General features: G+C 44.5%; 1 protein-coding gene across 9 annotated transcripts in view; it reads right to left on the minus strand.

The window, feature by feature from the left end:
- Window positions 1-3,849: 3,849 nt before the first annotated feature.
- Window positions 3,850-14,439, minus strand: part of LOC105488771 (adenosine monophosphate deaminase 3) — a 57,765-nt gene continuing 47,175 nt past the window's right edge. For 8 of the 9 annotated variants that reach the window (XM_011753181.3, XM_011753177.3, XM_011753179.3 and 5 more), the window contains 5 exons: window positions 12,424-12,587; window positions 11,084-11,204; window positions 9,776-9,949; window positions 8,006-8,116; window positions 3,850-6,636 (listed from right to left, as the gene is read on the minus strand). In XM_011753181.3, coding sequence (XP_011751483.2) covers window positions 6,460-6,636; window positions 8,006-8,116; window positions 9,776-9,949; window positions 11,084-11,204; window positions 12,424-12,587 — 747 coding nt within the window. In that variant the 3' untranslated portion in view covers window positions 3,850-6,459. Of the gene's footprint in view, window positions 6,637-8,005; window positions 8,117-9,774; window positions 9,950-11,083; window positions 11,205-12,423; window positions 12,588-14,439 lie in introns of those variants that run through there. The other variant, XM_071075105.1, reaches the window with a different exon arrangement.

The raw sequence follows: 14,439 nt of genomic DNA on the forward strand, positions 1-14,439 counted from the left end.
CAAACATTAAAAAGTTGTAGCCATCGGAGAGAGGAAATTTTAAGTGACTGAAAATGTAGAATACTTCAAAGTGCATGTTACTACTTAAAACTAGTCTTTCTGCTGGAATCTAAGGAGTATATATGCCCCCTTGTGGTTAATTATTGCTCCTTTAATAATTTTTACTTGAAATGATCCACAATTATTTCATAACTTTAACAGTGTGTTTTGGAACTACTGTGCTTAAAGATTTGTTTGTTTGTTTTTGCCATACTGTATAATTTTGAGTGAGGTCTACAAAGTTGGGTGTGACTTTCCTTTGCAAATGGATTTCTCCTGGGAAATTTTCTTGGCTGTTCTGGAAGTGCTTTCCCACAGCTGGGTAACTGTTCTAAATGGCTTTGATAATGCTCACACATCTTGGAGTTTCAAAAGGAAATTCTTCTGCATCACAAATACTAAATTTTATATTTCTAAATTATTATAAGTCATTTAATATTGGTTTATGGTGCTTTTATTTCCTTAACTTGAAAACATCTTTCTGAGATTTCAGAGTCCTCAAATTTCTTAGATTAAGAGACAAGAGGCCAGTGCAGTGGTTCACACCTGTAATCCCAGCACTTTGGGAGGCCAAGGTGGGCGGATCATTTGAGGTTAGGAGTTTGAGACCAACCTGGCCAACATGGCGAAACCCTGTCTCTACTAAAATAACAAAAATTTAGCTCTACTAAAATACAAAAATCGTGGTGGCAGGCGCCTGTAATCTCAGCTACTCGGGACGCTGAGGCAGGAGAATCACTTGAACCCAGGAGCTGGAGGTTGCAGTGAGCTGAGGTCACACCACTGTACTCCAGCCTGGGAGACAGAACAAGACTCCGTCTCAAAAAAAAAAAGACATGAAAATAGAGTGAGGCTTTTTTACCATATATACATAAAATACTTATGAAAATTAGAAGATAATTTGGCATTCTTACTGTTTCACAGTACTTCCATTGAAATACTCTTTCCATTAAAATATTCTGATAGAATATAGTAATAATGGAATTGTGATCTTCAGTCGCACCTCAACCATTTTTTTTGCTTATGAACTAAAATTTCTAAAATTAACATTTCAGCATGTAATAAAGCAAGGGCCTGTCTCCTTTAAAATTTAACATTCCATATAATTTTTTGACTTATTCATAAGTTGCAAATATTACTATTTTCCTAAACCAGGGTACACAATTTAAGTTGCCACTTATTGATGACAGAATTTCTGGATAATAGGATTTTAATAGGCAAGCAAATAAAATTAATTTCAAGGAAAAACATCTGGCCAGAGGTAGCTTGATTTTGCCCCCCAAAATACTGAAGACTAATCCATTGACATTCATAATGGGACAGCTAAATACCAAATAGCTAACTACTCCCCGTGGAGGTTTATGCAAGCGGAGTACCAGGGGCTCCATCATATCAACCTGGCAATGCACTTGGTGGTTGTGCGACCTTGAGAAAGTCTCTTACTCTTGTTTGTAGGTTCCTACTTTAGAAACTGAGACTTTATTTGTGGTTTTCACACTATTTCAGCAGCAAAAACTTTTTCAAGGAAAATCTTACAGAACCCTTAAACACACGTGCATACACACATACCCTGCACCCCACTATATAAAAGTCAAATTAATATAAATGTCCTTATTTATTGTATAAACTTTATATACTATAAATGTGATTAAGTCAATGAATAAAAACATATTAATGCATTGGTGATATCCAGCATGTTTGAATTTGGTGAGTAACACATATAGTGGGAGTTGTTTTTTTAAAAAAAAATTTAATTAAATTCAAGTCAAATGTGCAGAATCCTGTATCTCCTCCATAGATTCTTAGTATTCCATGGAACGTATTTTGAAAACCTTGGGATAGATGATCCACTGAAACCTTTTCCAGCTCTAAGATTTTAAATTGTCCTTTTAGATTAGACTTGCTGAGTTTAATTCAGTTTGCATAATTTTAAAATGTTTCTGGAAAGTGAACAAAGTTACCTTACAGAGTTTTGGATCTTTCCAAGGATAGCCAATGATTTTATCCCCCAGAATCCTTCACCTTTCAAGGAATTATTTAACATTGAGCCCAGTGACTCAATAGGGCCCAAACCTTTTTATTTTACAATGTGAGCTCCAAGACACTTACTGATCTACTGTGAATATAAAATGTTATTATAGCCTTAGCAAATAAATGAGCACAGCTCTTTGTTCGCTCTATTAAACTGGGTGATAATTATTTAGATGTGAATGTTAGGTCAGTTCTACTGTAATAACTAATCGTAGAAGTTGTAAATTTGTTTAATGGATGAAATGTACACTTTTTGTATTCTGTACAGCTTTCTCTTTTTTAAATATGAAGTACTTAAATGTACTTACCATGATAGGAAATATAATGTGTGCCTTCTAGGATTTGTGAAGTGGTTTCATGAACTCAAGGAATTTGTTTTCCCTATCCTAACTCAATAACAGGGTTTACTCTGATTATGTATAGAACCTTAGTTTGAGAAAATGAATTTTACTATGTACTGAATTTAGAGGTTGAGAATAATAGTATCTGTGTTATTCTTAGTACCCACTGATAAATTGTGCAATAAATAATCTTTCGCAAGTAATTTTAGCTAATTGAAGAGATTCTTTTCTTACGTAATTTCACATTCTAATATACTAAATGTTTATATTCCGTAGAGAACTATTTTATATTGTGTGCTGGGGGCTTGTAATGTTTGTGTGCTGTTTTAAAATTCATTTCAAAATGGACTTGATTTCCTTATATCTAATATATATCTGGGAGAAAAGGCTGCTTGAAAATATCTTTTGATTTGGTGATTTTTAACATTGGGAAGTTGAGTTTATTAAAAGATAGTCTAAAGAATTTCCATTTTAACTTTTATTGTCTGAAGTCAAGTCCAGGAATAAGAAAACTACTTGGAGATTAGGGAAGTCAACAGGTCACTCACATTTATGCTGGGCCACGCAATGACAATATAATATAAACATAAGCAGCTGACAACAGACTCAATCTTATGTCTTTTCACCTCCCATAGTGGTCCTCAACCTTTTTGGCCCCAGGGACTGCATTCATGGAAGACCATTTTTCCACAGACCAGGGGTGGGGTGGGAATAGTTTCGGGATGAAACTGTTCCACCTCAGATCATCAGGCATTAGAGTCTCATAAGGTGCATGCAACCTAGATCCCTTGTATGTGCAGTTCACAACAGAGTTCACGCTCCTTGAGAATCTGATAGCGCTGCTGATCTGGCAGCAGGTGGAGCTCAGGCGGTAATGCTCACTCGCCTGCGGCTCAACTCCTGCTGTGCAGCCTGGTTCCTAACAGGCAGCAGACCAGTACTGTCCACAGGCTAGGGGTTGTGGACCCCTACCCCAACAGACAGTAAAAATAAAATGCTCAACCCTATTGTAGTTTGTTTACCATGTAAAATTGTTTACAAAATATAAGAATGTAATTAGAGAAACATCGTAGAATCTCAGTGCTGAAAAGTGCAAAGACATAAGAATGAGTGGCAGTTGGTAGTTAAATTGACTGTATCATCATACTGTGGAGAAATGCACATTTTACTGTCAAAAGACATAAAAGCCTTTGCAGAGATAGGTTTTGACACTCTTGCAGCTCTGTCATCTTCTACCTTACTAATTGCAAAAATTTCCAAGGAACTATGTTTATCTGGTTAGTATTCCTTTTACTGGAATTAGTTACACTTGTTCTTTATAACGGTCATAGTTTAGGCAGAGAGTATTTGGGTATATCACCTTCAGTCATGTCTCAAACCCAGGAAATGAAGAATATTGTTTCACCAACACTCAGAAGTAAAGAGAAAGCAGGAGAAATGTGCTTTCAGCTCTTTTTTAATCCAAGAGGCCATGAGAAATATCAACCCAGGAACTGTGATTTGTTTCCATGAGGCAAAGAGCAATGATGGCGATCGTTTCAACGGTACAATTTGAAGTAACACATAAAGGGAACTTGAGCCCTTAAGGATAAGGAAGGGAAAACTGCCTCAAAAACTGTTCCTCTCGAAACCTGAGCCAGTATGCTATTAATTACCTTTTATTCCAATTGCAAACACAAAGGAAAGTAGGGATTTGTCCCCCAAAAGGCCAATTAAGTATAACAATGTAATAAAAGCACAAAGTGCTATAGAAAAGATGTCAGAAAAGCTTGCAGGACAGGTAAAATCCAACATGGTGTTAGCTGGACAGACTAAAATAATATCCCGGGAAACGGAAATGAACGTGTGTAGTTTGCTCATGAACTATAACAGGGTAGAAGTTAGAGAAGATAATAAAAGATTTATCTTCCAGGTCTAGTGAGCTTCAGTTTGAAAATTTTGAGTTTTCCTAGTGAATGTCATTCATGTCTGAGTCTTAGTAAAAGATAAATTAGCTATTATTATTGATAGCTTTTCATGGTGCCCAATCTTAAGAGTAAAAAAACCTTAACATATGCTTTAAATATGATTATCTTTAGTTTTAAATTATTAAGCCACAGTCCTATTAGACTTTATTTAACAATTAAAAGATACTTGATACAGATAAAATGACAATGAGAAACTACACAATACTTCCTATGTTAGGGCAAATGTATATAAATAGGGGCTTTTCACAACTAATCCCTAAGATAACAATGGATTTTCACTCAATTTCATAATTAGCTGCAAGATAGCATATATATCTGCCAAATAAAAAGACTGCATTTGTAGTTCCATATGCTGAATTGACCAGGCATTGTAAAGTCACAAGATGAGACAGTCTAAAGTCAGATAAGTTCACAGGCAGAAATCGGGTTCTTCTAAATATAATGATTCAAAAAGACCTCCTGTAGTCTGAATTTGACCACAGAAATACATAGGAAGGTCCTTGAGCAGCCTCTTGAGTACTAAGAGCACATGTCCTTAAAAGGTTGCCAAAAGAAATTCACTTAGTCATTCAAGATGCATTTATTGAGCACCTACTACATACCAGGCACTAGTAACACAGATGAAGAGCACATTGATAAAGCTTAATTCAGATTGGTCTTTAAAATGCTTTCTACCTGGCCCCTGGGACCATTGTATCTTCTGAAGTCATCATAGTAGGTAAGGGAGAAATTTTGCCTTAAAAAAATGCACCCGGTTACAGTGATTTAAAAAAAACACACGCACACACACAACTAACATTTGTGGGGTCTAATGGAATAGTGGGGAAAAGGCAGGATTTGGAATAAGAAAATCCAGTTGTAGGCCTATTACTTAATAGCTGTGTGACCTTCAGTTAAATTTCACTTGTCTGGCCTAACTCTTAACTGGTAAAGTGATAATTGGCCTACAGTTGTAGCATATTAGAGCCGAAAGGAACAGAGGTCATCCAGTCCTGTGCTTTTTGAAGTTCTTCATTCAGACAAAAGTATTATGTAGCAGTCCCAGTGTGAAACTGATGAACCAGAGTCAGTTTGACAGCCCCTGAGCATCACTTACTCCCTTCCGTCCCCCACCCTAAAGTATTCATGAGGGGATTCACAGAACACCCTGAAAGCCACTTGTCTAGTCCAAACCCTCACTTTCTAGGTGAAGAAACCAAGACTCAGAATAGGAGTGGCTGCTTTGGGAGGCCAAGGTGGGCAGATCATGAGGTCAGGAGATCGAGACCATCTTGGCTAACACGGTGAAACCCCATCTCTACTAAAAATACAAAAAATTAGCCAGGCGTGGTGGCAGGTGCCTGTAGTCCCAGCTACTCGGGAGGCTGAGGCAGGAGAATGGCGTGAACCCAGGAGGCGGAGCTTGCAGTGAGCCAAGACCACGCCACTGCACTCCAGCCTGGGCAACAGAGCGAGACTTCAACTCAAAAAAAAAAAAGAATAGGAGTGGCTGTTTTCATGAGTACATTTGGCTTCCAACTAGAAATGGGGGAAGAGGGCTAAATAAAACGGTTTAAGAAATTCACTAAAAACAGAAATTATCAAGAAGGAAGTCTTCCATCTTAACTCCCTCAAAGAAGCCCTTTTATGAAATGGAGCTTTGAAACTGATTGTGTTTAAGGCAGCCAGCCATCCAGAGGCTGAAATGAACAACTACCAATAAGCCTACTTGGGCCAATGGAGAAAAGTATGGCAGAAAACCTCACAGACCTCATGTTACTTGGCATCTGACCATGGAAAATCCTGGCCCCAACAGTTCAGGCACTGGCAGTTTCAAGAGAAATAATTGGAAAATTGGGAGCAAGTATAGACAAGTGCTCAGCTCCCAGATCCCCAAGGAGAAGTCACCATCTTGTTACTCAGAAATACAAGTGAGCATGTTAAATCTTAAAGTGAGCAGTGCCACCAAAATCACCAGTTTAAAATTTCTTCAGAGGCATCCTCTTAACAGAGGAAAGTCCTAGTTTAGAATCTTGACCACTATTAGCCACAGCAGACTTGAAATTGAACCAGAAAGTTAAAATGCATGTCAAATGCTGGACCTATTTGGTCAACGCAGTGATCTCTTCTGATTTCATAGCATCAGACAGGAAGCTGAGCTCATTGCATAAGGTCTCATATCGGAATGCCATCCGGATCTGAGCCACATTTGTCTTTCGAATATCATTTCCTTCAGGTCCTTCTTTATAATAATTTTGTCCCAGAAACTTTTGCTTTTCCTGTGGACCAAGAGAAATACAAATGAAACGATGTACTTTTGATTCACTTTCTATAGCCATGTAGGCAGCTTTGACATCAGTCACAGCAAATCAGACTAGTCCCCCTGAAGCAGATCTTTAGTCAGGACATCTTATCCCCACAGAACTCATAAAATTCCTTCTGGCCTCTGTGTCCTCAAGGATGTCACCCTGACAACCTCAGTCATCCTCAGACAACCCTTCATTCCTGGCTGTGCTTTCCTTGATCAGAGAGGAAAGATAAGGTCTGCAGCAGCTGCTGGGGATGGGAAAGGCAAGGGGAAGGAGGTAAGACTAATTAAGAAGTCCCTCCTGGCTGGACGTGGTGGCTCACACCTGTAATCCCAACACTTTGGGAGGCTGAGGCAGGCAGATCACGAGGTCGGGAGATTAAGACCATCCTGGCTAACATGGTGAAACCCCATCTCTACAAAAAATACAAAAAATCAGCTGAGCATGGTAGCAGGTGCCTGTAGTCCCAGCTACTCGGGAGGCTGAGGCAGGAGAATGGCGTGAACCCGGGAGGCGGAGCTTGCAGTGAGCCGAGATCGCACCACTGCACTCCAGCCTGGGTGACAGAGTGAAACTCCGTCTCAAAAAAAAAAAAGAAGTCCCTCCTGAGAGCTGACAAGGACAGACAATGTTTCTGGGGAGGGCCAATCCAAGGCACCACACTGCACATGAAAAGAATCTTAAGCCTTTAACTCTGCTGCATCATCATCTGACAAGCACAGGCCCTAATGCAACCTCTCCCTAACCAGTGACATCACCCAGGGAGGTGTCGGGGGACCTAAGATACATCAGAACATGGGTCTCAGTGCTAGCTCCACATCAGAATTACTTACGGGGCTTTTTTAAAAATGACGATGTCTAGGTCCCATAGTCTAGATTTTTATTCAGTCTAGATACTGTTCATCTATTCAAGAAATATTGAATGCCTGCTATGTGCCAGGGACTATCTAGGGCTCAGGGATATAATTCTGAACAAGCTTCTGCCCTCACAGAGCTTACACTCTAGAGGGAAAGACAGAAAAACACATAACTAAATATCTGCAGGAATAAATGGTATGGAGAAAAACAGATTAAGGGGATAGAGAATAATAGCAAGTGTGTGACTACTTTAGAACGGGCAATCAGGGAAGGCCTCTCCAAGGAGGCGTAGAGGTCTGAGAAGGGTGAGGAAGCAACTATGAAAACGCAGGAGGCTGCCACGTTTTCTCTCCCTGTGCCTGAGTGTCTCAGAGGCCCTGCCTGCTGTGTTCATCACAGATCCCCAGTGCCTGGAAGGCTCCTGGCACACAGCAGGCAGCCTTCCCAGGAGGGACACAGGCAGCACCGTCACACTCCATACCTGATGCGAGAGGCCACTCTGCAGCACGCTGTTCCTGGCAATCTCACACAGGTCGCAGGTGCTCAGCTTCCACACTTGAGCTGCAATGGCATATTCTTCCATAAGTGCTTCCTAGACCCCCCAACAAAGCATGTGGATTAGACAGGAGGATTTCCATGTCAATCGTTCACACATGTCCGAAGCTAACAACATCAGACACTGCAGGTTTAACTTTTCCTCACCGAATGACACCTGGATCATCAAACATCACACCTTCAACACCTAAGATCTTTTCTTCTGTGAAATCATGGGTTGTCAAAGAGAAATCTGAACTCACGCCTCCACATTTGTTCATTGACCAGCACTGAGAGCTCATGTTGAAGCCCTGTGCCAGTCATCAGGGATGGCAGTCTCTGCTGTCCTGTGACAAGCCTCTAGTCATACCACTTTTAGCACTTGCCCTCTAGCTTTTCTTTCTAACACACTATTTTCTCAAGTTCGCCATAGATAGATAGATAGATAGATAGATAGATAGATAGATAGATAGATAGATAGATAGATACATAGAGTAAAGTACTAAAAGCAGAGATAGAACATCAAAAAAAAAAAAAGAGAGAAGTGATCATAGGATAAGCGGTAAAATGGTGTAATCCCAGAAGGATCTGGGTTTGAGCTGTGGTTTTGCTTCCCTTCTGGGATGTGAAGTGTCTATTCATCACAAACCCTCTGTGACCCCTTCCCCGCCCCACTGCCGCTGTAGCCTACAGCAATGGTTCTCGAAGTACAGGTCAAGGATCCCTGAGGGTCCTAAGACTTTTTGAAAGGTCTTCTCTTTTCCAATTATGTATTTTCATGAGGCAAGATTTCTATTTTTACATATTTTGATTAAAAACAAATTGAATGCAAAAGTGGCTAGGAGAGTCCTGCTGACTTCCATTAAGACATTAAAGAGGCTTAAAAATGCAACACAAAGGCAGGGGAAACTTACTTTTCAGGAAAAAAAAATTGTTATTATGTAACATTTCATTGATTTATTGATGTGGTTTTTAAATGAGATAATAAATATTTTTAAATTTCTTATTCATTTCTAACATGGTAAATATCAGTAGATATAACCCACATAAACAACAGGTATTTGAAAGCTTCAATTCTTAAGAGTATAAAGGGGTCTAGAGACCAAGAGGTTGGAGAACCTCTGTCCTGAAAGACTCTGGTGCTTCTGTTTTTGTTAAGCAATGGCTGGTCTTGTCAACACTATCAAAACATGCTGGGTGCACTTGCGGCTGGTACCCATGCATGACACCACTTTTACCTTCCTCTTTTCTTTTCCCAGAGACCCAAAGTGTAGAAATAATAATAGCATTGACTTAAAAGGTAGCAACTATTTTGAATATATGCAAACACTATATTAAATCCTTTGATTCATTATCTTCATGAATCCTCACAGGGTAGGGATAGAGACAATTTTATCTCCATTTTACAGATGAAGAGAAACTTGATCCAGAGGCCTAATAACTTTACCAAGGTCACAGAGCTCACAAATGTCAAAGAAAGGAAAAATAGAGGAAGGCAAAGATACTAAATTGTGCCTTTGAGGGTTCAAGAACCCCAAAGAAAGGGCTCCTGGAAGGCAAAATTTTCCCCCAACAGTGGCTTCCTTTTCGCCTTCACTGGGCCACCAGCCCCACCCCAAAAGCAGAACTGAGCCAAGGGCTCGGGTCCCTAAAATGGGAAGACAGGCTAGGACTGGTGCCTACTGAGGCACTACTGTCCTCACCCCAAAGTCCTCACCTTTGTGTAGTGGAACTGCATAGGGTCATCGGTGGAAAGAGAAACGTGCAGTCCCTTGTGCAGGAATTCCCTCAGAGGGTTCTTGGAATATTCGAGGAACAAACTGTTATTGCTAAGAGGAGACATAGCAATGGGGATCTGAGCAAGGTAGTAGAGATACTGCAATACCGGACTCTGCAAAAGAACCACCAAAAACTCATGTGACAAGTGCCAGAGAGGGGAGAAGGGAAAAGGGAAGGGAGAAAGGGAGGGAAGAAGCATTCACCAGTGGAAACCAGGGGTCTGAACGGTGTCTGCCCAAGTCCTCAACCCGAGTTCCTGGAAGCAAGGACACTCAGACCCACTCTCCCTCTTCCCCACTGTTCATCTCGTTCCTGCATTGCATGCCAGCCCTCCCTGGTGCCTCTACCTATTTTTGGAAGCGCTCACTCTTGCTCCAAACTGGAGGCAAGGCTCAGGGCAGGAAGGGCAGCCCACTCCAGCCTATACCTTCAGCTCCTTGCCTTTAGGCATGGACCTAGTCTGGAAGATGCCCCACTTTAGTTGTTTTGTTGCTTTGACTGCAAACAGCCAGGCTGAGACTATAAACACTCCAGCTCCCGGGAGATGATCCCTGGAGGGATGGGAAGGGCGGACCTGCCCAGGACAGAGTGGCGTTCTACTGTAGCACCCACCCTACCCAAACACGTGACCCATGGTTACACCTCACCGGCATCAGGGAAAGGGAGCATTTTGATCAAACATCGTGCCAGTGGAAAGTGATCCAAAATATGGAGAAGACTGCATGCACAGAGCTCAAGGGTACACCAGTGAAAAGGTGGATGGACTCTGTGTCCAACTAGTGTGGACTGGTTGAGTCAATTACAGGTAAAGTGGCAGACCCTTCATCCTACAACAGCCTTTGGAAGGAAAAGCATAGACATTATGTTGCAGCATCAAAAAATGCTTGTCATACAACAATAAGGGACAAGGCAGGAACTAAATTCTGTGTTCATTATGATAATAAACACATTAAAAATATGCTGTGGATAAAAGATGGAAATTAGATATACTAAAAAGCTAATAATGGCTATTTCTATTAAAGTAATAGCAATGAGGGCTGGCTTTTTTTCATTTCTCCAGTTTCTGGAAAATCGAAATTGCAATGAGTTTGATTACATTACTTTCATAATTAAAAATAAAACCAAGATAAGGACAGACACCCCAGCCCAGAAGAGGGCCCAGCCTTCTGGCCTCACTGGCCGAGCCTCCCAGAAGCCCAAGGCAGGGCAGTCACTCAGGGCAGGCTCCCGAGAGTGGCCTGTTTACCTTCTTAAGGAGCAGCCCATGGGAAATGTTGTCAGCAGTGAGGAAGGCAGACACCAGGTGGGTGATGGAGCCGGCCTCCCCACAGTGCGGCCGGAACAGGAACGTGCTCAGGCCGCGCTCCCTGTAAGAGAAGGGGCCCCGAATCAGGAAGGCCCCCCCAGTTGGCTCTGCCTGGGGCCTGCAGCCTCAGCTCAGGGTCAGCTCCAGGGGGAATGACCACCTACGGTCAGCTGTGCTGACCCAGTGCACCCTGGAAACTACCTCTCCTAAAATGCAGAGGCCCAGGCCCCAGGACCCCTTAGAAGCAAGAAGCATCACCTCTACCGGCAGAGAGTGGGCCTCGCGGTAGAAAGGGACCCTGCTGTGCCCTCCAGCCACTCTCCTGTCTTCCTCTCCTGGCCTTGTGTCCCGCATTCGCAGAACTCCAGGGCAGGGAAGGCCATGAGAAACCATGGAGTCTGACCTCTGTGTTATGGAAATGAGCAAACCAAGGCCCGGAGAGTGAAGTCTATGTTCCATGCCACTGAACAGGTCAGTGGCAAAGCCAGAACCAGAGCCCCGATCTCCAAAAGCTCAGCCCAGGACTGCCTCCACCCTGCCAGGCCATTTCTTTCAGTCAGGACCCCATTCAAAACCTCCACACCCAGCAACTAGCACCAGTTTAGGCTGAGCTAGAGAGGCCCCAGAGCCCAGCAGGGGAAAGTGGGATGCAAGACTTGTAGGGAAGGGAATGGCTTGGTGTCCTGCTGCCCTGGGTAGCTAACTCCTGGCCAAATGTGCCTCGTCTGTGTGCATATTGGTGGGAGCCTCTGCCTGTAAGACCTCTGCCTGTAAGGGCGTGCATGGATTTAGTCTGTTTTTTTCCCTGTTATTTGTCCAGTGCCCAGGGTAGTGCCTATCGCATGCCAGTGATTTGCTGAACGAAAATATGCACATGTAGATATTGTTGGTGTGGCAGTAAGTGAACATGCATGTGTGTGATAGCATGTCCTATGCTTCTGTTATCTCAGGGATGTACAGGTACACATGGAGTGTGCACTGGTGTGTGTACATATAAACGTGTAGACACGTGTGGACTGTGGCTGCATTGCATACTGTACATGACATATGTCTGTACTGGTATGTGTGTTATGGTGGGCATGTTTGCATGTGTGTGATCATGTGGAGACACGCCTCATATAGCAGGCTGGAAAGTGCTGTGTGTTTTGAGGTATGTGGGCACATGGACACGCGTGTTGGTTCAGGTGCACATGGACACAAGGATCACATGCATGAGTGTGTGCATGTGTGCACATGCTAACACATGAACCCAAGCGTGTGCAAGGGCAGGCCTCACGCACCTGCGGAGGTTGTTGAGCACCATGATGTTGGCATACATGTAGTACAGGTAGTAGCTGTAGGGTGGGTTCTGCTCGCTGGTCCAGACATCCGGGCTCGGGCTCTTGTCAGAAAACATGTGGTCGCTGTGCTTGGACTCATCATCCACGCTGTCGAACCCCGTCACCTGGGCAGGAGGAGAGGTCCTGAGCACCAAGGACTCAGTCTCAGCTCAGCTTCCCGGGGCTCATAACTGCCAGAGGCCTGGGGGTCTGGGCCCCTCAGGTTCACACCTCAGCTGGGGACCCCTTAGCCTAGCTGAGGCCACATTCCTCTCAGGGATGAAAAGTGAGTACAACACCAAGTTCTGCCCCTTCGGAGCATCCATAGGTACTCTGGAGGTGAGACAGGAGAGTGCCAAGCCCCTGTGTGGTGATGGTTGACAGTGGGGGAAACTGCCAAGCCAGGTAAAGGGTGAGCCAGCCATGCCCACCAGCTGCCCCTCTGCTGTGCCGAGGTCAGCCTGCAGGGAGCAGCAGTCACTGCCATCAGCAGCAGCGACAAGCTGTGAGGGGGAAGGGTCCTAGTACACATCACGCATCAGGCCCTGCTCGAAGCACTTCACTCACATCAGTTAATTCATACTCAGAGCAACCGGGGAGGGAGGGCTTGGCTGCCAGCCCCATTTTACAGTTGAGCAAACCAGGGCCAAGGCAACTAAGAAAGTCGCTCAAGAAACCAGGTTCGGCCAGGCACAGTGGCTCACACCTGTAATCCCAGCACTTTGGGAGGCTGAGGCAGGCAGATCACGAGGTCAGGAGTTCAAGGCCAGCCCGCCCAACATGGTGAAACCCAGTCTCTACTAAAAAAAAACACAAAAATTAGCCAGGCATGGTGGCACACATCTGTAATCCCAGCTACTAGGAGGCTGAGGCAGAAGAATTGCTTGAACCCAGGAGGTGGAGGTTGCAGTGAGCCGAGATTGCACCACTGCATTCCAGACTGGGTGACAGAGCAAGACTCCGTCTGAAAAAAAAAAATTGGTTCTGGTCTCTGGGTCTGCACTCCTTGGGGCTGTAGTTGGAGGATACACTAGCGCATGTCCAGGTGAACCCAGGAGAAACCACCCAGCTGCCTCACAGACAGACAAGAGGGTCCTTGCTGGGCTAAGCCGTGGCTCCTGGGAGGCAGCTCTGCTCTCCGATCCCCACTGGGAGCTGCCCTCTGAGATGGGTCTGAGTAGCCTCAGGAAACCCCCACCCTTCCACTGCAGTTCTACCTTAGCTGAGACCCCTGGGGGCCCCTCCCGAGTCACTGGAGCCTTCTGGCTGATCCCAGAGGTCATCCCCAACCACGACCACATTCATGGAGCGTGCGGGCTGTCAGCGCAGAGGGGAGGCTTGCTACCAGGCCACGGCAGTGCTTTGCAAAGGGGCCTCTGAATAGCAGAAGGGAGAAAGAGACTGTCCCTCTTAATCCACAACTGGCCCAAACTGGGGGGCTCCCAGCCCAGGCCCCAGGCCCCAGCCAGGTCTGCCGGCTTCTCCTGTTCCTACCGGGGGCAGCAAGGGCCCAGAGGAGCAAGGCAGCATGAGGGTCTTGGCCAGAATCTTCCGTGTCACAGAGCCCTGTGTGTCAAAGGAAATGACAGGGTCCCTGCTATGACCCTAAGCACGCCCTAGACGGGTTTGGGGGGCCAGGGAGGACCGTGAGCTCTGCTCTATGCTTACTAGCCCCATACTTCACCCAAACTTTCTGGGGCCTGACATGGGGATAACTTTAGCCTTTTTTCTGAGCTCTATCCAGCTGAAGCAGGGCCTCACCACTGCATCTCCCACAGCCTTGGGCGCAAAATACGTTGTCTCCTCCTCCTGCTCCTCCTCCTCCCCACACCTGCTCTTCTTCCACTGCTGGCAGCAACCTTCGAACAGTGCGCCATCCATGCTCCTGCAAAGCCAGGCACCTGGGAGGCATCCTAGACTCCCCCCAGTGCCTCCTTCAGTCTCTGTCCAGGTCCTGCCAGGTCTACACCCACCCCT

The sequence above is a fragment of the Macaca nemestrina genome, chromosome 12 (genome assembly GCF_043159975.1).
Source record: "Macaca nemestrina isolate mMacNem1 chromosome 12, mMacNem.hap1, whole genome shotgun sequence".
Classification (NCBI taxonomy): Eukaryota; Metazoa; Chordata; class Mammalia; order Primates; family Cercopithecidae; genus Macaca; species Macaca nemestrina.